The sequence below is a fragment of the Lonchura striata genome, chromosome 11 (genome assembly GCF_046129695.1).
Source record: "Lonchura striata isolate bLonStr1 chromosome 11, bLonStr1.mat, whole genome shotgun sequence".
Lineage (NCBI taxonomy): Eukaryota > Metazoa > Chordata > Aves > Passeriformes > Estrildidae > Lonchura > Lonchura striata.
Window position 1 is genome coordinate 24,663,355 of NC_134613.1, and position 25,551 is coordinate 24,688,905.

General features: G+C 44.8%; 1 protein-coding gene and 1 long non-coding RNA gene across 4 annotated transcripts in view; both read left to right on the forward strand.

Annotated features, from left to right (window-relative positions):
- Nucleotides 1–12,586, forward strand: part of IQGAP1 (IQ motif containing GTPase activating protein 1) — a 52,300-nt gene extending 39,714 nt beyond the window's left edge. The window contains exons 29-38 of the mRNA XM_021541844.3: nt 729–961; nt 1,746–1,878; nt 2,219–2,321; nt 3,740–3,875; nt 5,171–5,258; nt 5,668–5,880; nt 6,893–7,059; nt 8,756–8,878; nt 9,748–9,856; nt 11,381–12,586. Coding sequence (XP_021397519.1) covers nt 729–961; nt 1,746–1,878; nt 2,219–2,321; nt 3,740–3,875; nt 5,171–5,258; nt 5,668–5,880; nt 6,893–7,059; nt 8,756–8,878; nt 9,748–9,856; nt 11,381–11,494 — 1,419 coding nt within the window. The 3' untranslated portion in view covers nt 11,495–12,586. The remainder of the gene's footprint in view (nt 1–728; nt 962–1,745; nt 1,879–2,218; nt 2,322–3,739; nt 3,876–5,170; nt 5,259–5,667; nt 5,881–6,892; nt 7,060–8,755; nt 8,879–9,747; nt 9,857–11,380) is intronic.
- Nucleotides 12,587–15,740: 3,154 nt separating this feature from the next.
- LOC144246956 (uncharacterized) lies at nt 15,741–25,157 on the forward strand. 3 transcript variants are annotated; one of them, XR_013340687.1, is made up of 5 exons: nt 15,741–15,785; nt 21,192–21,324; nt 22,046–22,216; nt 23,174–23,476; nt 23,910–25,157. It is a non-coding gene; the product is annotated as an uncharacterized LOC144246956 (long non-coding RNA). The 3 variants fall into 3 exon arrangements; XR_013340685.1 differs by lacking the exon at nt 15,741–15,785 and adding an exon at nt 19,424–19,528; XR_013340686.1 differs by lacking the exon at nt 15,741–15,785 and adding an exon at nt 20,596–20,951.
- The last annotated feature ends 394 nt before the right edge of the window (nt 25,158–25,551 follow it).

The following is a 25,551-nucleotide window of genomic DNA, read 5'->3' on the forward strand; positions in this document are numbered from 1 at the left end:
TTGGATTTTTGAAGCATCCAATGCCATTTGTTTTCTGTACTTCTGATTTTCTTACTTCTGGATTAAATGGTTTCTCACTAACTAGGGGTCTGTGCCTGAATACATTGATGGCTTATAGAAGGCGGCTTTTATTCTGAAAGAGAGAAGGGCTTTGGACAAGAAATGGAAAATAATTTCCTCAATTTAACTTCCTGTTGTGCCATTCTTCCTCCCTATTTTTGCTTTGTCAGAGATGGCAGCCAATGCTTTATGCTTCTTTAAAAATTGGCTTTTGTTTTATTCCATACTGAAACTTGATTATCGGATTCCTCTATACCATGGTCATTCTGCCGTCTGTTAGGCTACTTAGTTGCATTTAATTCTTCTGGCAGACTGTCTCATGCTCATATCAGTAGTTCATTGGTAACTTGTAGTATCTCCTATCCATACATATTTTTAAGTTGGAGTTCTAAATCTTTACGCATAGGAATACCTGCTGCTGTATTGTCCTGTGACTGATAGTGCTCAGGCTTTCCTCTGTGTTGACCGCCCTATTGCATCTTTATGATACTGTTTTGGTTTTTTTTAACACTCTAGATCTTTTGGGATGGTATGTTCTTCTATACAGCAGAACCTTTGTGTTGGAAAGAAGCTTGCAATGAAATAATTTATTGAAACACAGAGTAGTTTCAATAAAATTTGGTTGTGTCCTGTACTGGTTTTTGTTACATTTTTTCTCTCTTTTCCAGATTGTTGGCAACTTGCTCTACTATCGCTACATGAATCCTGCCATTGTTGCACCAGATGCATTTGACATCATTGACCTTTCAGCTGGAGGTCAGCTGACGACAGATCAGCGCAGGAACCTCGGTTCCATTGCAAAGATGTTACAGCATGCTGCATCCAATAAGATGTTCATGGGAGACAATGCTCATCTAAGCATCATTAATGAATACCTATTGCATTCATACCAGAAATTCAGGTAGGAGACCGTAGCTAATTAAGCTGGGAAGTTTGTCAGAGGGTAACGTTGCAAGTAAAAAGGGAAAACGGTAAATTTAGAATATAGAAAATTCTGTCTCTGTCAAATATGCAGTCTGTTTAAAATAAAAGAGATTTCACTCCAGACTGCCACAAGCATCAGTGACAATGGCAGATAAAATGTGTATCTGGAATTTATGAGCAATGCATTGTATGTTCATTGCAAAGTTTGTGATTGCAAAGTCAGGAGTTTCAGGTGTCCGGAATAAAGGTTGCTTTTGCACATACTTATTACAGTACTTTGGACGTGGACAACCAGAACAGACATATGTTCTTCTGTCCTGTGTGAATCCTGGTTCCACATGAAAATCTAGTGGTGATCAGGAATAAAGCAGGTTGTTATTTAGCTATTCATGTAGTTGAAATAAGCTTTTGTTCAAGAACTGTCATATCTCCTGTGTTTTGGAAAAAGGGTAACCAGAGGTAGTTGGGGGCAAAGGACAATAACGTAGTGGGGGCAGGAGAACAAGGTCACTGAAGCCAGTTCTGTCAATTCTGAAAATGAGAAAATGTCAACATGGCCAGTATCAATGATTGAATTTACTAGATGGCTTCTGATGTGTTAAGCTAAAGCTGCAAACTGCAGTATGCCATAGTGTGCCATAGTGTACCATAGTTTGAAGAGGAGAGTCTGTGCTTGAAATTGTCATGGGGAGGTAATACTCTTGACTTTTCACTTGACTCTCAGAGTCATACTGAGTGTTCTCTCCTTCTTTGTTCTGAAGACGTTTTTTTCAGGCTGCCTGTGAGGTTCCCGAATTGCAGGATAAATTTAATATTGATGAATATTCAGACTTGGTGACTCTCACTAAACCAGTAATTTATATTTCTATTGGTGAAATCATCAATACACACACTGTAAGTATACCTTAGTCACAGTTGCTCCTTATAAGCAGTGTTTGTGAAGAAAATGCTGCTTCTGTCTGAAACGCAAAGGTACCAAATACAAAGCTGAAAGTTGTCACAATTGTAGTTTGTGAGAGCTTGTTGATTTATAGAATCTAGTAATTTAGGTATGGCTTCACTAAGTTTCTTTGGAAAGCATTTGAGTATGTGATATTGACGCAGCTCTGAATATTGACATTGCTGCTTTGGACTTCAGTGATTTTTTTTCTAAAAATACCAGGCTAAAGTAATGAAATTCTACTGTCTAGAAAAGGATGTGTTGTTAAAACTTTTTTTTTTCCTATTCATCTAGTTGCTCTTAGACCATCAAGATGCAATTGCTCCTGAGCACAATGATCCAATTCACGAGCTGCTGGATGATCTTGGAGAGGTTCCTACAATTGAGTCCTTAATAGGTGGTCTAGTTTGTTCTGCTAAAGTAATATGTGATATTACCTGAAATGACTTAAAGTGCAGTAAAGAAACAGTAAGAAATCATCACACGTCCTTCAGGAGGACGTGCTCTAAAAAGCAGCTGCAGATTCATTGCAGTATATTTTCTCTGCATAATTTACTGCCCTGAAAAAAACCGGGATTCTTTCTCTTCTCCCCACCCATCTCACCTCATCCCACTCCAGCAGTTTCTGGAAGACAGATGAATATTGACATATTGTCTTTGTTCCATTACAATGGAGATATTTCTCTGTGCTTGTGTCCCTGTTCCAGCTTGTTTGCAAAGATCTGTCCTCCTTACTGGAGATCTGTAGGTGTTCCTTTCAGAGTGCAGTAATAAGTGTATTAAATAGCATGTGTTCCTTTAAGAGTCTTTGGCATGCTGACAGGTAACATTTTTCCCTTCCTTTAGAGTTATTTTCCAGAAGGAAAATAGAATTTTATCCTCTTGTGATTGGGGGAAGAAGGAATTAACACTACGAATCTGTGAAACTGTTCTGGAAACCTGAGACACAGTTTACTGCTTCAGGATATAACACACACTGGAAAGATGCACAAGTTTTTTTCCTTCATTGGTTTCTATGTTGCAGTTATTCAAAGTTTCTAGTCTAGCAGAGGGGAGGGAGACAAACGAGGCACAGTTTTTGGAGAGGATGCTCTAACAGCACTTACCTTGAAGTTGCTTGATGAGAAAGGTTGGAACCTTTTAAAAGAGTGATTGCAAGCACATTTTCTTCCAAGTGCTGGCAAAGAACTGTAAGAAGCGTTATCTGAACAAGCATAGACCATGGGTGTAGCTGGAACTTGCCATTGTTCCCTACTTAATTTCTCCTGTGTGCATTGTTTCACTGTGGCTAATATGTCAGATCTTTCTGCAGCCCTTTAAATTGTTCTGGTGAAAGTTCATATGCAATTAGAGCAAGAAAATTTCTTTTTTATGGGATAGCTTACTTTGTTCAAGAGATGATGACAAGCTCAGTTGCTAATAAGTGCTTTGCTCTTAGCGTGGAACATGCATTTTGATGAGGACATGGACAGGTATCATATTTTTGTTTCTAAAGTACTTTTGGCAATTCAGCCACTCTTCTCAATGAGAAACTGAGATACAGTGTCAAATATATGCAAATCTTTAAGGCATGCAAAGTGGTGATTTTTTGGTGCTTTTCTGGCCAGTGCATTCTCTCAGATTTGTTATGAAAAAGTCTGTAATATATTCAAGATGATGTCTTTAAAAGTTGGCTTAGGTTTTGAAGTGTCCTTTTGACAGTATAGGAAACAGTCTAGTTTTTCTCTGTGTGTTACATAGGGAAGAATTACAAAGTCTTAACAGTCATGAAGGTAAAGAATGTGATTTAATCTATAAACTCTCTCTGCTTGGCAGGGGAAGGTTCTGGCAATGTTAATGACCCCAACAGGGAAATGCTAGCAAAGACTGAGGTTTCTCTCACACTCACTAATAAATTTGACGTTCCTGGTGATGAGAATGCAGAGATGGATGCAAGGACAATTCTGTTAAAGTAAGTAGGGGGTAACTACTTGGTATGTTACTCAAAAGAAGAAGCAACTGGAACTTTACTGGTTAATCAGCATGTGAAAATGAGAGAACTGAGGCATAAGTTAAGGAAATGTGGGGGGGACTGTTACTCCAGATACACTGAGATTGTAACCATGCCCTTTTCCATGCTGTGGCATGACTTTTAATTGATGAAGACTAATAGCCTTTTTGAGAAGCATAGGTCTTATTACCCTAATGGAAAGAGAGCAGTGGGCTGTCAGGGATTTTATTATTGCCAGAATCTTTATTCTGGAAAACTTTTAACTGACAGTGACTCTTGGCTAGTTTTAAGCAAATTCCTGTTGCTGAGATGTACAGAGCAGTGACCTGAAATTCAAATGCATGTTTACCTCCTCTGATGCATTCCTGCTCAGTTGCTAGATAGTTCAATTTAAAAATCTTTGGTCAGCATGTACTTGGCCTCACAGACAAGTGATCTCCCACAAGAAGATTTTGTCTTCAAAAATAGCTTTGACCAGACTTCTTAAAAAGGTACATCAGTATTTTCCTACCCACTAGACAACGGTGACATTGATTTCAAAAGTAAGGATTTACCAGCTGCACTGGTAGTCATTTAAGTTGTGGATGATGAGGAAGGTGATTATGTGATGCACTTTGTGTGATTCCAAAAATAATTCCAGCTGGCCTGCAGAGATACTATTTGGTTTCATTGTGTGGCTTAAAGACAGAAGTGCTTCAGAGTAGACACCAACAAATCTCAGCTCAAATCAAGGAAATAGTCCTGTCTATCGCCAGGCTGGAGTTGAGATCTACCTTGTCGCCCATCTACATAAGAAAATAATCTTCAGAGTTTTTTGATACCTCTTATAGATCACCGAAACATGCTTATGGATGGGTATTATTATAGAGCTTTTCTGGTTGCACAGGTGGGCTGAGGCTGCTACCTGCTTTTATCTTTCACCTTGAATGCAGTTTCTGTGGTCCATGTGGCAGTACTGCAGTTACCTTCTAATATATGGGGTAGCTGCCTTGCTGTTTGAAGGAGTTTTGGGGGGCAAATTGTGCATATTACAGAGAGGAACCTTTCGAGAAACCGGTTTCCAGTAATGCACTGTCCAAAAACTAAAGTGCTTCTCAGGGTTCTGGTCTGATTTAGCTCATGACTACCTAAGTGCTCATCCAGTAATAATCTGACTTCAAATAAATCAGTAACATTGACATTGTTGCAGAAGAGAAAAATATTAAAGATCTTTCTGTTTAAAATTTTTTCTCCTATTCTCCTTGATGTCTTTGCAGCACAAAACGTTTAATTGTTGATGTAATCCGCTTCCAGCCAGGGGAGACGCTGACTGAAATTCTGGAAACTTCAGCTACCTCAGAGCAAGTATGATGCTCTTTGTGCTGGTTTTAGACTTGGAAGTCATCATCTATCTAGATATATGTGGTATATCCGTTTAGGTATTGCAGTGAAGCTGTCTCCACCGGTGCTGGAGCAGGGTGTTACGATAATCAGGAGGGTGTACAGTGGAAGTAAATTGTACATGTGAATCTTTCTCCTGCAGCAGTTGCTAGAAATTGTTTATGTAGAAGACCACTTTAGATGATAGGTAGGCTTCTGGTTCCCACGTGTAGAATGTGTTCATCAAAATGTCTTTATTCGAGTCAGTATGGGAATCACCACGCAAAACTCTTTATCCTGTGTTATGCCAGAGATCAGATGATCTGTTTCTGCTTCTTTTTGTCTCATTGCAATTGATCTGCTTATGAACTTGCAGGTTTTTGTTTTCTTCTAGGAAGCAGAGCATCATAGAGCTATGCAGAAACGGGCCATTCGTGATGCTAAAACTCCTGATAAGATAAAAAAATCTGTCTCTGTAAAGGAAGATGGCAACTTGAATCTCCAAGCAAAAAAAGAAAAAATCAAGGCAGGACTGAAGAAGTTGACAGAACTGGGGCCAGTGAATGCCAAAAATAAATACCAGGAACTAATCAATGACATTGCGAAGGTATACCCATATCATTTGGTGGTTTCCTAGTAATCATAGTGGAGTTTTCCCAGTTTGCAGGTCTGTGAAACTGGCATGAGTTTTCAGATGGAAAAGGATTATTAGTAGCTAATTTATAGAGAAAAATCATACCTTTTGTTGCAGCATTTCCACCAGCTGGCATGTGGGAAGTACTTTATTTTTATACTACGCTTCTATTCTGTCAAATGACTGTGTTGCCAGGTTCTCAGGTACTTTAAGAAAAAACTTAATATCTTGGAAGGGAGGTTCTGATGTGTGATGTGTTTTTCTGCTCCATTTCACTCATTCAAGTAGTGCCTCTACAAGCTTATTCACACAAAGATGTTTTGTGCATAACTCTAGGACATCGTAATTGTTATTTTGATTTGATTTAAATGTGCCTGTTAAAGAATCCCTAAACGATAAAAAAACTATGGCTATGAAAAGCTTAGAAAAGAGATCCAGTACTGTTGTATATTGCTACAACCAAACCAACTAAATAATCATCTTTAAGAATCCGATAAGAATTAATTGTACTGTAGATAATATGTGTTACAAAAAGTAGCAGTCAATGAATGTAGTGTTTTCTTGTTGAGATATTAAGGCAAGTGATGTTTACAGGCTGACTAACAAAGAAAAATTATGAAGTCTGCGTGCTGCTGTGGATGTAGCACTCGATTTGTAAGATACTTTCCAGTGCTAGCAAAATTGCTGCTTTTATATCATGGGCTTTCAGTGTCCAGTCTAGTCATTGCAGCTGGAACAGAACTGAAGTTTGAGAAAGCCACAGAAGGTGCAACTTGTAGAGTTGGTTAGTTCCACAAATAGTCGTCACAGAGAAAAAGCTGTGACACTTAAACTGGGGCAGGTGCAAATGAGTGCTCAAACCTTGCATGAAGCAAGACTAAGCAAAATCAAAATGTGTGTTTCAAATACTCAGTGGCTCTGGGACTGAGCACCTGGAGAGCTCAAATGACTGTTAAATCTCTGCCTGTCTTTCTCTATGCTGTAGGATATCAGAAATCAGCGTAGATACCGTCAGAGAAGAAAGGCGGAGCTAGTGAAACTACAGCAGACATACAGTGCCTTGAACTCCAAAGCTACTTTTTATGGAGAACAAGTAGATTATTACAAAAGTTACATAAAGACCTGCTTGGATAACTTGGCCAGCAAGGGCAAGTAAGTATCTTGGAACTGTAGAACTATAGAATGGTTTGGTTTTGAGGGGACCTTTACAGATCATCTGCTTCCCACCGCCTTCCCATGGGCAGGGACACCTTACACTAAACAAGCTTGCTCCAAGCCCCATCCAGCCTGGGCTGGAACAGTTCTAGGATGGTGTAGCCACAGCTTCCCAGGGCAACTTGTCCTGGGGCCTCACCACCCTAACAGGGAAGCTGTTGACTGCAATTCTTTGAGCACAACCATCCGGTTGATCCTTATCCATCAAGCGGTCCATCTATCAAATCCATGTTTCTTCAGTTTAGAAACAAGGATGTTGGGTGGAACGTTGTTGAATGCTTTTCCACAAATACAGGTAGATTATTATTGTCAGTCAGAAATGCAGAAGAAGTCAGAAACCTCATCCACAAATTGTGTATTAACCCCGTTGTAGCAGATCACTAAATTGTCCAGGCACCTGAGTGAAGGTATTTTGGCTGTCAACAATTACCTCCTTGTTTTCAATGCATCTTAGCATAGTTTCCAGGATGACCTTGCCAGTCACTGATCTCACAGAGGTGAGACAGATTCCGTCTTCCTTATTTTCCTTCTCCAATTGGTAGGAGTTTCACTGGACTGCCACATTTTATCATATATGATGGATAGTGGCTTAGCCACTTCCTCCACCGGTTCCCTGAGGACCCATCTCATCAGACACATCTCATCAGGGTCCGTGGACTTCCACACCTTCAGGTTCCTTAGATGGTCTTGAACCTGATGACCTGCCATGGGTGGTTCCGTGGCCCTAGAGGTGCTTCTTACAAAAAAGCATGTGTTGCCAAGAAGAACCGTAATGCTATCTGCTCTAAGCTCCTTGTCCAAGCTCTTTCTCACAGCAGTAATTTTAGCAAAAGGGTCTCAGCAGTAGTAAGAAAATACAGGGTGAGGTCCTCGCCATGAACGGTATCAAAAAGACAATCCTGAACGACTTTTTGGTCCCTTTGGGAGAAGAGAGGTACAGAGAGTCCAGTGGTACGAAGCTTGTTGTTGATATGGGCACTTGCTGCTCAGTCAGTCTGTCCTATCATCCTTCTTAGGAGCAAAGAATGAAAATAACATAGTTACCTACAAGGAAACCCTTGATCACAAATTGTCCCCGTTTTTATGCCAAATGAAGCCAGCCGCTATAGTGCTAGACAAATCAGATTTTCGCGGGTGGGGGGAAGAAGTTGCTGTCTTCTCCAGTCAGATGTGAGAATGTGAACCCTTTTTGTTTGCAGAAGGAAAATACAAGCAAGTTTTTGAGTAGTCTCAGCTTTCTCCATGTCAGTTGTCATTAGCCCCCATTTTGCCTAATGAGAGATGGCATTGCTTTTTATGAAGTACCATATGCTTCTCTTTTGGGTGGGATTTTTTTGGTTTTGTTTTTTGGTTGGTTTTTTGTTTGCTTTGGTTTATTATTATCATTACTAGCATTATTATTATTAGCCTGCCTAAATGTTACTGGTAAATAGTAGAAAATTAAACATCTGATCTGGGCTACAAGTGCTTTGTAGGTAAACTGACTAGTAGAAGTACATCATTATCTATCATTAGTTATAGTTCATTAGCTGTACTGATTCTATCCCCTCTTTCAAATAGGATTGAAAATTTACTGCTCAAAATGCCTTTACTTGTGACCTTCTAATTTGTTTGGTTTGTCTTTTTTCCCCAGAGTTTCCAAGAAACCTCGAGAGATGAAAGGCAAAAACAGTAAAAAGATTTCTCTGAAATACACAGCAGCTCGACTTCATGAGAAGGGAGTGCTTTTAGAGATTGAGGACCTGCAAGGTAACCAGTGAGTATCTACTTCAAACTCTTTAGAGCTGAATAACCTTTTTGGAGGAAAAGGAAAATAGGTATGCTGAATTCTTGTCTTTTTCTAGAACTAGTCTAGGTGCTGATAGTTGAGCACCAGAAATTGTGAGATCTATTTGAGGCTGTCTCACATTATCTTTCAATTTTGTTATTGGAATTTTAGTGTTGTTGGTAGACGTAGTTATTAAAGGTGAGAAAGTTGCTTTGATGACCTAGGCTGGCATCCGTAGGGCCAAGATACCTTGCATAGTGATCACTCTTCAGTTCTCTTTTTCTGGTTGGAGCAAAGCAATTCTTTGAAATGTGCAATGTGATTTAAACATGACATCCTCTTTCTCCCAGCCCCTTCTCTGTAACCCCCACAGTTATGGAAAGGTACCTCCTTGGGTGAATTTTTATTATGGGTAATAGCTTTCATTGTTGAAAAAACAGCTTTATGCTAGCTTAAGTTTCTCCAGCAGTAGTTTGCTAGCCTTGAGAAGCTGGCATGTCTTGTGTCAAATATAGAGGAGCTGGCTATTACTAGAATTTTTTCAACTCTGAGTCATACTTTGTACTCAGTGCACTAAACGAGGCATGAATGCGCAGCACTAAAGTAGACTGCTTAGATTGTACAAGCTAAATTAAATTACCCTGTTTCCTGCTATGCTTGTATGAAGATGTGATTTACTGGATGTAGAATCTGTTAGGCTTCCGTTCATTGTTGTATTGAGTCTGGTTGGCTTGTATGGGCTCATTTCAAATGGGGATAATAGAATAAAGAGTTAAGAAGAGAATTCTTAGAAATTTATCTTCACATTTCATCTCATCTATTCCCTCCCTGGGATGTTTCATTTCTCCATTTCATAGGTTTAAAAACGTGATTTTTGAAATCAGTCCAACAGAAGAAGTAGGAGATTTTGAGGTTAAAGCAAAATTCATGGGTGTACAGATGGAAACCTTTATGTTACATTATCAGGTAAGAACTGTCCTATTTAATAGTGCCATGTAAGTTCCCCTGCCAGTCTCTTCATCAAGATAGCAGTGACATGTTTTTTGCCTAAACAGTCTGAAAAATGCTCTCAAAATGACCTGTTTGTTGCAGGTGAAATAGATGCAACATGTACATGGGATCCAGACTGCTTTTTGTTTCTTTGCTAATGAAAGCCTGATGTCGATCTGCGTTCTTCATTATGTGTATGCATACGCACTCAAAACAAACACTTGTGTTTTCAACAATTTCCTGCTACAGCAGACAGTCTGGGAGTCTGTGGCAGCAGTCACCTGGGCTTGTGTGTCATTCTGTATTGGTATTCTTTCTGCTACCGTATACTTACCTGTTTGTTTCCAGTTCTTAGGTGTCCTCCTTAGGTGTCAGCCCTTACTTAGGCCACCAGAACAGGCATGGTGACTGACCTTTTCCCAAACGGTTCCCTGTTCTTTTTCTCATGCCAGTATTTTCACACCTGGTGTCTCTGTACCTTTCTTCCCCCACCCCCTGTTCATCTTGGTCTTCATTAGGTTTGTTAGTTGTGGAAGCCTCAGGCCTCTTGAAACAGATTGCGTGTAGGAGCACCTTGCATTGCAGTTAGTCCACGCCAGCTTGGCTGCTGGGATGGACAGCTGCTTCACACTTTTTGGTTGTTTTGAAGACTCCCCTAGTATGTTCCGGTCCTAATCCATCAGAGCTGGTCATGAACTTGTTGGTTCATGGGCCTACCCAAGGTCACTCGCTTCTCAGGTACATGGTAGACTATACCACTATGCCTTTGTAGCAGTGCTTTGCAGATAAAGCAGATGTTGTCAGAGGACAGCAACAAGGGATACAACATCACACACATCCACCCACATGCCTACACCTACCCACCGTGTTACCTGCAGGAGTGGGATTGTGGAAAGACTTTAATCGGTGAGATAAAATCAGTGCTGGTGTATTGCTGACAAAGCAAAGTATAACTAGAAATAGTGCCTACATAAACACCTGAGAGATTGAATCAACATCATATGCATTGTGACCAAGATACCATTTCTTTCTGTGCCATAGATTGAAGTGCTGTAAGCAGCTTCCCTGAGATCTGTGGCAGCTAAAGCTTTCAGAAAGGGACAATGTGGAATGTTGTAATGTCTCATGAGTACATGATAGAATTATGCACATAGGAACCTAAATGTTACAGCAACTTTATGGCTACTGTGCAAATGGCAAGGCTGGAGATGGCTAGATCTGAAATTTGGCTTACTTAGAATGGCCTTCTATTTCTGCTCTCTTTTGTAATTTTTTTTAAACCCACGGCTTAAAATAATTAAGATCTTAAATGCCTTAGAATTACTATTTTTTGCACAATAAAAGTGGCGCTTTAATAAGTCTCTCGCTTTTCTATCTTATGCCGTAAGATATCAACCATCTTTTGTAAATATTCTTTAAGATCTACTGTACTACAGGGTCTTTTATATTCTCTGTCAGCTCTTGAGGATTCCTCACTCATTAAGATATTCTCTTTGGCAGGATCTCTTGCAGCTGCAGTATGAAGGTGTTGCTGTCATGAAGTTGTTTGACAGAGCAAAAGTGAACGTCAATCTTCTGATCTTTCTTCTGAATAAGAAATTTTATGGGAAGTAACCGACCTCTGCTAGCAAGTCTGTGAAAGGGGAGGTGGATAGAAACCTGCATGTACAACTTCTAATAATGTAGTGATGTATCAGTATATTCCCACCGTGTACTAATTGTATCAAATGTATCATGAAGGAGGACTAAGAACCTCTTGGGAATTGACAACCTTGATTGAGTCTGCAGGGAGTTTCTTGTTTATTTATAATTGTCAACTTTGAAGAACCCCTTTAAAGAGGTTATTTTAGAATGTATTTTTACATGGGTTTGGGAATTAAACTAGTATTAGAGTATACTTATGCCGTCTGAATGCTTAATTTGCTTAACCATGTACTTTGTGAGGCTTGAATTCTTGTTGCCTGTGCGAAGAGAAAGCTGGCAGAATATATAGAGGTCTGTTAGCCTCTTCCTGAGAGCCAAAAAAGGGTCGCAGGTGGTATTTGGACTCCAGTTATTCTCAAGCAGTCAAGACCAATAGAAAACCTGGTCAAGGTCCAGGTTACTCATTTGTTTGCAAGCTTGCATTGGTAGAGGTGGCAGCGGTCACTTGCCAATATTAGAACTACTGCTGTCAGGGTAATCAGTAAGCATAATAAATAGTTACTGAGCTATTGGTGATTATCTACTTCAGCCACATATAGCAGCTTTAGTGTCTCATTTTTCTTGATTTGCTTCTCTTTATCACACTGTAGTAATTTACAGGTGCCCCCTTCAATGGAGGGACCATGGAATGTATTTACTAGGGCTTATAGATAAAAATATTTTTGTGGAAGGGGAGGATAGCTGAAACAATGTCTTGTGACATGTTAACTTTTAATGTTACTTGCAGAGCATTTGAAATGTAAAATTCACCTTTTTTTTTCCAGTTTAATGTTCTATATATCTGTGTCTGATGCAATAAATGTTTTCTTCCTTGGACATGTCTTTAGGTAGAGCCTATCTCAAATAGATTAGCTTTTAAAAAGTTAATTTTTTCTAGCTACATTCAAATTCCCGTATCTTTTGTTATTTCATGGGGGTTTTGTCTGTGCTTTTTCACAGTGGTGATTGTGCAGGCTGTTCTGCTATATCCAATAAAAATGCAGAGACTTTTAAAAAATATAATTGACCTTTAAATTCATTCGCTTCAGCTGTTCCCCCAGTTTTTTCCTTCACGTTTTTTTAAAGGGACATATCTTCTACAAATTTCAAGTTGGCCTGCTTGTTCAGGTTACTGTTTAGAGTTTAAATGAACTTTTTGATCTACAGCGAGGCAAGTTCTTTCTTTATATCGTTTTCCCTCATGAAAGACATTCCTAGTATTTGAAATGTCTGTGTCACTGAATATAACTTTTCTGCAGTTCTCTTGGAAGGAAATATGTAAACTTGCTGGTGTTTAGACTGTATTTAACCATACTCTGGTGTTGGTGTATGTGTGGTCCAACCTGATAACAAAAACTGCTTACTGAGCCCAAGAAAGAGGGAGCACATCAACCATTTAGCTTTCATTGAGTTTCATCAGGGAGTTTGTGGCCCTACCAAGAGACAGATGGTAATTAATGAGTCCCAGGCTGAGCTGTGACAGTAACCAGTTCTGTTCATGGTTTATTGACACATTCATCAGCCAAACTCTCTGATTAAAAGTCCTGGGGTTTGTTCCTGTTTTTCTTTCAGCCTTATATCAAACTTTCCACCTCTTCTCTCTGTTCAGTGTGTCTTTTGTTTTCCTTTCTTGTCCTGTATGCTCCCCCTCCCATTCCCTTTCACTGCTTCACTCTCTCTTATTCTTGGTTTTTTTTTTCCAAGAAATAAATACCCATTTATAAAGCATTTATTTAATAAATATTTCTCAGTCCATCTCCTCTACTTTTTGTCTCTGTCTCCCTCCCTGCCCACACCTTTACTTCTCCTCCTTTCTTCCTCTCCTTTTTCCTTTGTCCTGCACCATGCATGTATTTCTTTGTCCTTCTCACTGTCCTTTAGCCTGTACCTGTCTGCACCTGCTGCCCAGTCCTCCTCCCTCATTGTACCCTTCTCTTGGTAAGCCTCTGTCCTGCTGACCATGCTTCTCTTTCTCCATCCCTGTGCTGGCCCTTGCCCATCTTCCCCCCACCTGCACGTGCCATAGTAATTTCCTCTCTCAGTCCGTGGTTCCCTTTTTGTCTCTTTGTTTCCCTTGTGTCCCTCTGTCCTTGCCGTGTGTTTGGCATTCTGTTTTTTTCTCTGTCCTCCTCCGTGCCTCACTCATAGTCCTTTTTGTGTGGCTCTGTGGTGCTCCCCATGCCATTGTTCTTCATGGAATCCATATGTCCCATTCGCTGTCCCTGCTTTTTTTTATTCCCTCTCTGTCATGCTACCCATCCCAGGAGTTTTTTGTTTGGATTTTTTGTCAATTTCACCCTGCACCCCATTCTTCCTTTTCTTCCTGTGTCCTCTCTGCTGTCACTCCCTGTTTCTGCCACTCGCCTGTGACAGCGAGGCTGGGGAGGAGCTTCAACCCTTCTGGGGCTGCCCTCATTTCTTGGTGAAGCTGTCCCTTTCTGTCTGGAAAGGGCTTGAATAAAGTGCTGGGCTGCTGTCCAGGGCAGTTGGACTCGTTCTGTGTCTTCTTTGAGGGTCAGGAAAAGGGGCTGAAGACTCGGGGCTCTGATGTCATTTGGGGCACCCCAAGGTCCCTAGGAGAGGGACGCACACTGCGGTGGGGGAGCGGGTGGGTGGCAGATGGTGGTGGGGGGCGGGGGCGTCACGCTGGGTGCCGTCCCGCAGAGGGACCCAAAGCTGCCCCAAAATTCCCTGGGAGGGGTGTGTGTAGAATACTAAAACCTGGCAAGTGTTTCGTTTTCACAGCTATTGGTAAAGAATAGGAAGCTATGGTTAAACTCATTTGAAAACAAGCCCTCTCTCGATCCACTCATTTGTACCGAGGAATGTAGGAAACTCTGACTGGGGATGGGCAGTAGTTTTGAAAATCATGCCCTAGCCTTTTTCTCTAGGAACGAACCAAGTAAGTGCCCTGAAAGCACCGGAGGGGCTGCAGGGGCTGAAGGGAACAGAAAGGGCTCCCGGCACCTTTTGCTTCCGTTCTCTGCCATTCCCCAAAAGGCTTCGCAGTCTCGGAAGAGGAGTTTGTCATGCAGCCTGACGAAATAAAGACCTGTAAAATCCTAGCTCTGCCTTTTGTTTAACGTGTTCTTACTTCCTATTTATGTCATCACAGAAAGCAAGGAAAGAATAAATGTGACTGTTTTCCACTATTGCTCCGTGCAGGCATTTTTAAAGGCTGCTGTACTTCTGTCCTCTTTTTCCACTCCAAGCTTGACTTTTCCCCTCCTTTTTCGAGGTCTGCTGCTTTGGGTGTCCTAAGGAGGGCTGGATTCCTCGGCAGGGGTCTTAGGAGCTGGTGCTGATTCTGCTTTTTGCGAAGGTGTAGCAAAGTGTGCCAGCAAAAGGACTGTTTTCTCCAGGGGAAAGCTTTCTCTCAATGACCATCAATGCATGTATGTGTTTTAATCGTGTAACCAGATGGATTAAGAAAAGCTGACACCCGTAGCAGATTTCTGTTGGATCTGTGTCTGTGAGAAGTGGGCTGTATGCTGCAGAGGGAGAGATGCTGTTGGAGAGTGGCAACAGCGGCAGGTGTGAGCTGTGAGGATGATGAGGGCTCAGAGCAGCCCCAGGTGTGAGCTGTGAGGATGAAGAGGGCTCAGAGCAGTCCCAGGTGTGAGCTGTGAGGCTGCGGAGGGCTCAGAGCAGCCCCAGGTGTGAGCTGTGAGGATGAGGAGGGCTCAGAGCAGCCCCCGGTGTGAGCTGTGAGGATGAGGAGGGCTCAGAGCAGCCCCAGGTGTGAGCTGTGAGGATGATGAGGAGGGGGCGGCTCCTCCAGGGGCTGATTCAGGGGGTTTTCCTCACGTCGCTTTTGTACGGAGCTGCTGGAGAAGAGGAGTTTATGGGGGGCTCCCGGGGCTGTCTCCTGGAAGGATGGTGAGCGCTTCGGACAGGGTTCGGACAACGCTCCCCACTTGGAGACGTGGAGCATCGCTCAAAGGAGGAGCCGAGGGACAAACCTTTGTGCCGAGAAGCAGCAGCCAAACAGGTGAGCTGCTGCGCCTTTGTAGTGGGGACTTTTCTCCTTTCCCTTTGGAATTTCGTCATCCTGAGGTTGAATTGGAGGGGGCAGTCCTGTGGTCATGCCTTTTAAGGGGTTTGGATTGAGGTAAAAAGCCCCCTTTTGCCAACATCTGAGGCAAGCCCCTTCTTTTCTGCTCTTCTAGGGGACGCAGTTGAAGGGGGGTCGTCCACGTTTCTGTGCCCTCGTTGGGGTGAGGTGAGCGCCGGAGCGTGGCATCAGAGTCGGGGCTTCAGAGGAAGGGAGCTGCAGCCGTGGCAGCGCTGGCAGGGCGGGGATCGGGCTGTGCCGCTGCATTCGGGGCGCTTCTTCTGCCCCCGGCCCGGCAGTGAAGGGTCCGGCGCGGAGCCCTGCCGGCAGTGCCGGGGCTGGCCGGGGCGGAAGGGGAGCTGGGCGCGGCTGGGCTGCCGCGGGCCCGCCGGAGCCGCGCCGGTGCGAGCCGTGCGGAGCCGAGCGGAGCTTTGGCCGGGCCGGCGGGCGGGGGAGGCGGCGCGGGCGCCGCGCCGGTGCCGGCCGGTGCCGCCGCTCCGTCCGCTCCGGGCGCGGGGCTCGGGCGCCGCCGGGGCCCCCCGGGCCCGGTGCCGGCCCCGCCGGGCCGGGGGCAGCGGGCGGGGGTCTGCCGGCGCGGCGCCGCCTCTGCCTGCCGGAGGAGCCGCTTTCCTGCCGGAGCCGCGCTGCGCCCGGGGCCGGGAGCGCGGCTCCGCATCTTCCAGCCTCCCTCGCTGCGGTGCTTCCGAGGCGCTCCTGAGGAGCTCCTGGGATCGGTGGCTTTTGATCGGCGTCGCTGTAGGAGAAGGGCCCCGGGCGCTTCTTGGTTTTTATGGTTCTTGTTTCGGGTGCTCGTGACAAGGGTTTTTTTTTTGGGGTTGACTGTTGTTGTTGGATTTCTTTTTGATCGGTTCGTATGTTTTTATGGGATGGGTTTTTAAAGGTTTCCAATGGTTTTTATGGGTCGTAGCATGAAGTTAGAGGGTAGGTTTTTAATTCGGTTGTGGAGCCTTTATTAGCGCGAGTGCGTAGTGTTTGTTTTGGTGGGCTTGAGGGAGTGTCCTGGAGTTAATCGGTGAGGTTTTTTTAATATTGAAGATTGCATTCTTGTTTATTATATTATAGGGGGTTCATTCATTTGGCTTATTTGATTGCCGTGTATGTTTTATTGTCGGAGAGAATTTGGGAGATATTGTTTGTGGTTGCACTTCTCTTTTGGCGACATGTTTTTTTTCTAGGTGGTATTTGTGTTTTGATGGTTTGAGGCAATTTTTGTTTCTTGAGTTAGGAATACTTATTTTGTTGTTGTTAATTTAATATTTTTTTTTTTTTTTTAGTTCGATGTATTTGGTTGTTGTTTTTTTATTAGTTTTATTTTTGGGAACATGGGCATTTCCATGGTAGAACTCTTAAGGTATTTATTTTATTTGGGTGGTGATTTTTTTGTTTCTTACTAGTTCCGATTTTTTTTATATTTGTAATTATTTGGTGGGGTTTTTTAGTTAATTTTCTAGAGCAATGGGTTCGCTTTATGAGTCAGTGTAGTGGTAGAGTTTTGGGTATTATTTTTTTTAGAAACGTTGGGGGTCTCTTGTATGGTTTAGAGTACGGTAAGTTAGTTGGCTTTTTTTTTTTCTTTTTAGTGTTTTTTTGTAATTTGCTGTGTGGGATTCTATCGGTCTTTTTTAAAATGTTTGTTTCGTTTTTGTGACGTGATAAGAGCTGCTAGTGAAAGGAGTGTAGTGAGGGTATTTTTGTTGGTAGTTGGTTGGCTGGTGGAGCCTTTCTGAATCGTTTGGACGGTATTGGTGGGAATTTGATGCTGTTTGTTTTGGCATTTTATTTTTAGGAATTAGATTATAACTGCAGTTTTTAAACTATAACTCTAATGAAACAAAACAAATGCATAAACATGAAAATGGGAATATAAACTTCAATTTTAAATATAAACGGAAAACATATAAATTAAACATGCAACATAAATAATGCTATCCATTACTATTAGGTATTATATTGTTTGATATAGAGTATTTTATATGTTTATATACATATAAATATTGTTTATATACATAAATATCCGTATAGAAATGTTTAATTAATATACATGGATATATGAATATTACAAAACAATAGGAATCAATACAGTACATAATGCACATTTTACTGCATGTGTCTTATTATAACACATTACATGTCATAAATATTATATATCGAAATATAGTACCTCAATATGTTGTGATAGAATAGATAAGTACTTGAAAAAAATAAAAAATAGAAATATAGAAATATTAAAAATCCCCTTTACTTTAAACTATATTTAATTTTCTATTTGGTAGTAGTAGGGGTTTTATTATAAAAATTATAAATAGAAATAAAATAAAATTAGAAATCTTTGTATAGGAATATATCCTAAATACGTTAAGATCTATATGAAAACTCAAAGGTAAGTAAATATAAGTATTAGCAGTATGTACGAAATAGAACTTAAAAAACAATTTATCTATCTCGCTACCTTATAATATATATAATATATATTTAGAAATACATCAATATAAAGTAGAAGTTCAAATGTGACTATAATGATGAAAAAAAAATAAATATTCAAGTATCGTTTAAAGAAAGGGCTTTTTTGTTTTTATTTTGTTAGAGGCAGGGTTTTAATGGAAAAAAATATGAATATACATTTTAGTTTGATATCACTCTAAATATGGAAATATATAATCAATGTATACAGGTGTATATATAAAAATATAAAATAGAAATAAAAATGAATATTAGGAAGAGATAGACTATAAATAACACCATACATCAATCTACATTAAAAATATAAATTTGAATATAAATGCGAAAAATAGAGATGCATTTAAACGGAGTTTAAACAAAGGGTTTTTTAAAAACGTTTTTACTTGGATCGAGGCAGGGGTTTATTTTAAGCAATATAAAACTTTTAGAAATAGAAATCTAACTATAGAAATATGTAAGCAATGTATTAAGCAATGTATAAAAATATAAAATGTAATAAAATAGAATAGGAATACATGTAAGAAATTATAAAAATACAATTATACATCAATATCCATTACAAATCCGAATGTGAATATAAATATGAAAAATATAAAAATAAACTATATTGAAATGCAGTCTAAGAGGAAAGGTTTTTTCTTTCGGTTCCTATTGGGTCAGAGGCAGGGTTTTTTTTTGTTGGCGTTCTTGTCCACGCGGGATGTTTCGGGGCATTCGCTGCCGAGGCTTTTCCGGAGGGGACGGCGCAGTGCTGCCTCCTTGTGGGCAGAGAGCGGTACTGCAGCCCGCCGCCCGCGGCCGCCATCTTGGGAGTGGCTTGGCGCGGACTCGCTTGACCTTCTCGAGAGGGCGCGAAAACGAGGACATTGAAATTCGAGGACCCGTGTCTGTTTTTTACACTGCCTGAATTGTCCGCACGGCCGGCGCCCCCCGTAGGGATTTTCCGCGGCGGTTCCGGTGCCGTGAACATGGGCTGTGGGGTCAGCAGCACTGCGAGCGTGCGGGTTTTTGGCGGGAGCCGACAGGCATCAGCAAAAAACACCTCTCTCCGTCAAGGTCCCCACGGGCCGCCATCGTGTCGCGGACTCTCTTGACAAGTGCTGCCGCCTTGTGGACACAGGGCGGTACTGCAGCCCCCCAACCAGCGCCCGGCAAAACCACCGAGACGGGGCGGGAAGGGGCCAGAGCGGCCCCAAAACCACCGAGACGGGGCGGAAAGGGCGAGGGGCGGCAGCGAGCGGGGCGGTGTCTGTGAGTAGAGGGGAGAGCTGAAGGCGGCTCAGCGGCGGCGCCGGGAAGGAAGGCGGCGGCGAGGGCGGATTTCTGTCCCTCGCCGGCCGCCGTCCCCCACGTGACGCGAGCCCGGCGCCATCGTTATGGCGGCGGTCGGTGGGACCGGGTCCGGGCGGGCCTTGGAGGCGCTGATGGAGGTGGGATGCGTGGCCCGGCGCGCGTGAGGGCGGCGGCACCGGTGGGATACCGGTGGAGGGCCGGGGACAGCGGGGGAGGGCGGGCGGGAGCAGCCGGAGGGGACCCGGCAATGGCACCGGGACCGGGAATGGGATTATTGGGGGGGGGGGGGGGGGATCACACGGACAGGCCTCGGAGCCCTCGGGACCCCCAAAGAAACATCCCGGGACCCCTCAGAACCCTCCCGGGACCCCCCCAAAAATAAGCGGGAGCCCCCCGGTCCCGCAGGGCGAAGGCGCTGGCGCTGACCGGGAACCGGGGAGTGGAACCGCCTATGGACTGGTGAGGGGGGGACCCCAAGAACACTCCCGGGACCCCCAAAAATACGTAGCGGGATCCCCCAAAAACAGCTCCGGGACCACGAAAAGCAGCCTTGGGAACCCAAAAATTCCCTTCAGGAGCCCCAAAAATCCCCTTGGGACCCCCAGAATTCCCTTCGGAACCTCAAACCCCCCCCCCGGTGCCCCCAAAATTCCCCTCAGGACCCCCCCCCCCCCCCCCCCCCCCCGGGATGCCCAAAATTCCCTTTGGGACCCCAAAACACCCCCTGGGACCTCCAGATTTCCCTTTAGGACCCCTGAAATTCCTTCTGGGACCCCAAAAACCCCTGAGACCCCCAAAAATTCTCCCCAGGACTCCAAAACTCCCCCCTGGGACGCCCAAAATTCCCTTTGGGACCCCAAAAACCCCCTGACACCCCAAAATTCCTCCTGGGATGCCCTAAAAACCTTCCAGAACCCCCCAGGACCCCATCCCAATTTTTGGCCCCCCCCCCCGATTCAGGGTTCCCCCCGATTTTTGGGTCCCCAGGCTGGTGGCTCATGACGACGACCCCGACTCGGACCCCGAACTCTCCCCGGGTTTGGGGGTGCCGTCCTTGGGCCTGGGGGGGCCCCGGCAGGCGCCGGTCCCCAAGGACGAGACCCAGAAGTGAATTTTGGGAGTCAGGGGGGGATTTTGGGGTTTGGGGAGGAAATTTTGTGGTATGGGGAGCTCAGGGATATTTTGGGGTTCAGAGTGGTTAATTTGGGGTTTCAGGGTGGTTTTGGGCAGGGTTTTCGGGTATTCTTGAGAGGGCTTTGGGGTATTTTTTGGTGGGTTTTAGGGTATTTTTGGGTGGATTTTTTTGGGTATTCTTGGGAGTGTTTTGGGCTGGTTTTGGGGCATTTTATGGTGGTTTTTTTGGGTATTTTTGGGTGGTTTTTTTGGGGGTATTTTTAGGATGATTTTGGCGTATTTTTGGGTGGGTTTTGGCTGAAGGCAGCTCAGCGGCGGTGCCGGAGAAGGATGGCGGTGGCGAGGGGGGCCCAGCGGGGCCCTGCCTTTGCCAGCCCCTCTTGCCACCCTCCTTGGAATGGTTTGGGCCATTATGGGGTTATTGAGGTAGGAATAATTATTTTGTTGTTGTTAATTTAATGTGGTTTTTGTTTGTTGTCGTTTGATGTGTTTGGTTTGTAGAGCAGGAACTGTAGACAGAATCCTGCAGAAGTAATATAGAACTTGTCCTCCCAAAACCCACCCGGCTTCCAACCACTTTCAGCACGTGGTCTTCCTTAGCAGCACATGGTTCCCCCACACTTGGGAGCTGGTGCACTCTACTTTTCTTTCCACCTTTCCTGACAGATCCTGCTGAGGCTGAGGACAAAGCCCTACCCCTACACGGACAAGACAGCAGACCTGGTTCGGGACGCCAGCGTGCTCCAGGTTGCTACAGGACTCTGATCAAACATCAGCATCCCCATCTCTCACATTGATGGTATGTGGTAACCCCTTAAGAACAGAATTCCACCTTTTCTAACCCTAAGCAGCAAACTGGGGATGGATAACTCTAGAAATCCTGTCATTTAAGAACCTCCAGCATTCAGCCTTCCATGTGTCCTTGGTATCAGAGGCTGGAATTGCAGAGTTGCCACTTTACCCCCATATGTAATTTTTGATGTGGTTGTGCCACTTTAACAGTATTTGAAATCTCTCTTCGTGCTCTTGCAGCAGCATTTTCGAACCACAATGGAAATCTAGTCCTTCTGCCTGGAGCTGTTCACAGAATCATGGAATCCCAGAAGGGTTTGGATGGGAAGGCACCTTTTTTTAAAGCTCATCCCGTTCCACCCCCTGCCATGGGCAGGGGCACCTTCCACCGTCCCAGGGTGCTCCAAGCCCTGTCCAGCCTGGCCTTGGACACTTCCAGGGATCCGGGGGCAGCCACAGCTTCTCTGGGCAACCTGTGCTGGACAGCAGCTTTGAAAGGCAGACTGAAGTACAGCTGTGATTTTTGTGCTGCCCTTAACATTGTATTATCTGGCAAATGTGCCTTTGGTTTTTTTTGTGGGGTTTTTTTTTTTGGTGGTTTTTTTTTTTTTTTTTTTTTTTTTGGGAACTAGAAAGATACCTTGTGTTCCTGGAATGTTGCATTCTACCTCTGTTGTTTTCCCAGTTAGTCTGGATCCTCTGCTTACATTTTTTCCTTCACTTATTAGATGTCGTGGATATGCTGGCTGTTCTGATGGAGGGCAGTGATGGCTTAGATGAAGAAATTGAGTTCTCTTTAAATGAAGACGTGATTATCCAAACATTTCCCTGCAGTGCTGTTGTCCCTGCTGCATGAGCAGCCAGGAATATGCTGTTGCTTCAGTCTGAAAATGGAACAGGTACAGGTTTTTTTTTTGTGTTTTATGTGTAATTTCTAGCAGTGGAGTGAAAGTGGCATCATTTCTACCCTCTTGTAATAATTTTTTACCATTTATCATTTTTTACCTGGAGGCATTTTATTATCTTCCCTGCAAGCAGAAGGAGGTGCAGATTCACGGTGCTTTGTGCTCAAGAGGGGCATTGAATCTCTGTAGGTGCTTCTGCCCTTTTTCCCGACCCTAAAGAGAAGGGACACTGTCCCTGCATGGACAGTCTTGTCCTGGAAGTAGTTGGCCTCAGTAACACAGCGTTTTAAGGGCAGAGCGTGGCGATCAGGAGAGGAAGGTGGTTCCCGTGCCTGTGGGCAGCTCTTCCCAAGATCAGGGAGAGGGGACTGCATTGCTAAGTAGGAAGTGGATGCATTTCCCAAGGAAAACTTTAGAAATTAAGCTCCAAGGGCATATATTGCGAGGTTCTACCACCTCCTTGAGGACAGCGTTAAAACCACAGGGGCATCAGCAGGGCTTGGAGCAGGATTAGCCAACCCCAGAGCACCTCACAAAGCCCTCTGTGTGTATGTGGCAGTCGAGTAGCACCTGGGGGGTACTGAAAGTCCCAGTTCTGACAGAAAATTCTGTTTAATTTGTACACGTTGGCTGGGTGTGCCCCCCAGTACAGCTGGGGTCTTCTCTGAGGTGGTGCCTGGCAGGGTCTCTCCCTGTTAATGGCCGGGCGTGTTTTTGGCACAACACAGTGAAGGTGGATTATTTGCTTCAGCAAGAGCTGATGATGTCTGGAGGGTTTTTCAGGTACCTCAGCGGCCAGGAGCACTTGTCTAGGTCACTAGGAACACTTTCTGATCTCATTCAGTTCTTTTCTGCATGAGGCTCTGTGGGCTGCTGGCAAGGCCCAAAGTAAGGAAGGTTGCCCCAGTGTCCGTGCTCATGGTAATAGTTCAATTTATTTGGCTTTTCTAGGAGCAGACGTCGTGGAGGACCTTGGTGCTGTTTTCACTGACCTCCTGCACCCTTCGAGAGAACCCCTTGCTCCCTGCTTGACGTTCCATCTCTGTGACAAAGATCCCGAGTCCCTGAAAGCTGCTAAGTATCCTCAGCTCTACCAGTTTAACCGATACTATAGACTCTGGATGCCCAAGCAGTCCCAGGAACCTGTGGTATGGAATCCCTGAAGTCACTGAATTCTTGAGCCAGTATTCCTGTAAAATCCTCGCAGTCGACAGAGGCTACATTTCCATCAGAAACAGCGTTTTTATTGAGGAGGTAATTCTGCATCTCTTGTTGATCGTGCTGGGGACACACGTTTGCTCCAGGGCTTTTCTCTGATGACACAAGAGGTCTCTGTGGTGTTTGGGAGGCGATACCAGGGCTCAGGGCTCATACGGAGACTCCTCACCGGGCACAGCAGAGCCTGGTGTGCGCTGTGGCCTCTGTTTACAGCACCTGGAGTTCCCCCAGGTGGGTGGAGGATCACAGGCCCCTGGGCTGGGTTTGGTGAGTTTTTCTCAGCTCAGCATTGTGAACACTCCAGATGCCCCTGGGGAGACTGCTGGGCAGCTCTGTTCTATCAGGACTGCACGCCTGTGTTCCCAGAGCTTCAGTTCAGAGGTCATCTCAAAACAAAGGTGGCTGAAGAGATTTTTGTTTCATGCTCATCACTGTTTTTCTCTTATGCTTTTTGTCTGGCTTTAAACAGTTTGAAAACCACAAGGAAGTAAGCCAAGGGCCTCCTGTGGCACCGGATTCTGAATTTGCCACTTTGCTGAAGGGAGCCTGGGAGAGAGGAAGCAGTACCTTCCTGGAAGATGGTGTTCAGACAAAGTGGAGAGACTTGGCTTCCTGGCTCCCCCACCCTGAGCAGCTTTTGTTGGGAGTAAAGCACGTGCTGCTGTACCCGAAATCCACAGTAGAGAACTTCAGCAGATAATACTGTAGTTATGCTTGGATTACTTTATGGCACAAGTTACAAATGACTTGGCTGCTAAAACTTAGGTTCCAGTTCTTTTTCCTCGACTCAGCTCCAAGGGTACGCAGCACCGTACAAAACTGCACCTAATTTGTAAACAAACGTCATTTGTTCTGATTATTGAAGCCGGGCTTTATTCAGTTGAATCCCGAGTGTGTGCTGCACCCAGGTCCTTTGTACAAATAGGGTATGGAGGGTGGGGGAACCAGAACTGCACATTCCTTGTGATATGTATGGGATTTTGGGGGGGGGGTTAAATTAAAAGGAGATGCAAAATGAGGGAATTGCTTTTAGATGTAACTATTCTTGTCCTAAAGGAGCAAGTGTGTGTGTGGTGAAAGAGCCGCAAGCCTTTTAGGGGCTGCAGTTTGTGTGCCGTGGAATGAGGTGCCCTGAGGAAATGTGTGAGCCGGAGGGAGCCGAGCTGTGGGAATGGGCGAATGGAGGCGGGTGCGGGCGGGAATAGCCGAGCGTGGCCGAAAGCAGCCGAAAGGGCCCGAGGAGGCGAGCGGAGCCGAGCTTTGCCGAGTTCAGCCGAGGCGAGCCGAGCTTTGCCGAAGAGGCGAATGGAGGCGAATGCGGCCGGAGATAGCCGAGCGTGGCCGAAAGTAGCCGAAGCTGGCCGAGGAGCCGAGTGCAGCCGAACCTAGCCGAGCTCTGCCGAGCGCAGCAGCCCGGGCAGGGCGGGGCTGAGCCGGGGCGGAGCCGGGGCGCCGGGAGGATCCCCTCCTGTCCCTCTCTCTACCGCTCCATCCTCCTGCCCGTGTTCAGTTACCTCTCTTTCCCCCGTTTCCGTGTCCCCCCCAAACCCGGCTCCTTCCTATCCTGTCCCTGCCCCGCTACTCCGTTCCATTCCCCCTCTCTCCCTCCTCTGTGCCCCGTCCCTCTTCCCTCCCCTGCCGGCCTTTAAATCCGAATTATAAATCCGAATGTGAATATAAATATGAAAAATACAAAAATAAAATACATTGAAATGCAGTTTAAAAGAAAAGGTTTTTTCTTTTGGTTCTTGTTGGGTTAGAGGCAGGGTTTTTTTTTTTGTTGGCGTTCTTTTCCGCGCGAGATGTTTCGGGGCATTTGCTACCGAGGACGTTCCGCAGGGGACGGCGCCCGTTCTTTTTTGCCGCCTGCCCCGCCCGCGGCCCCGAGGCGAGCGGCGGCCCCCGGCGGTGGCGTGCGGCAGTGCTGCCGCCTTGTGGACAGAAAGGGGTACTGCAGCCCCCCAGCCAGCGCCCTGCAAAACCCGCCGAGACGGGGCGGGAGGGGCGAGGGGAGGGAGCGAGCGGCGAGCGGGGCGGTGTCTGTGAGTGAGGGGAGGGCTGGAGGCGGCTCCGCGGCGCCGGGGATGGCGGCGGCGCGAGCGGCTTCCTGT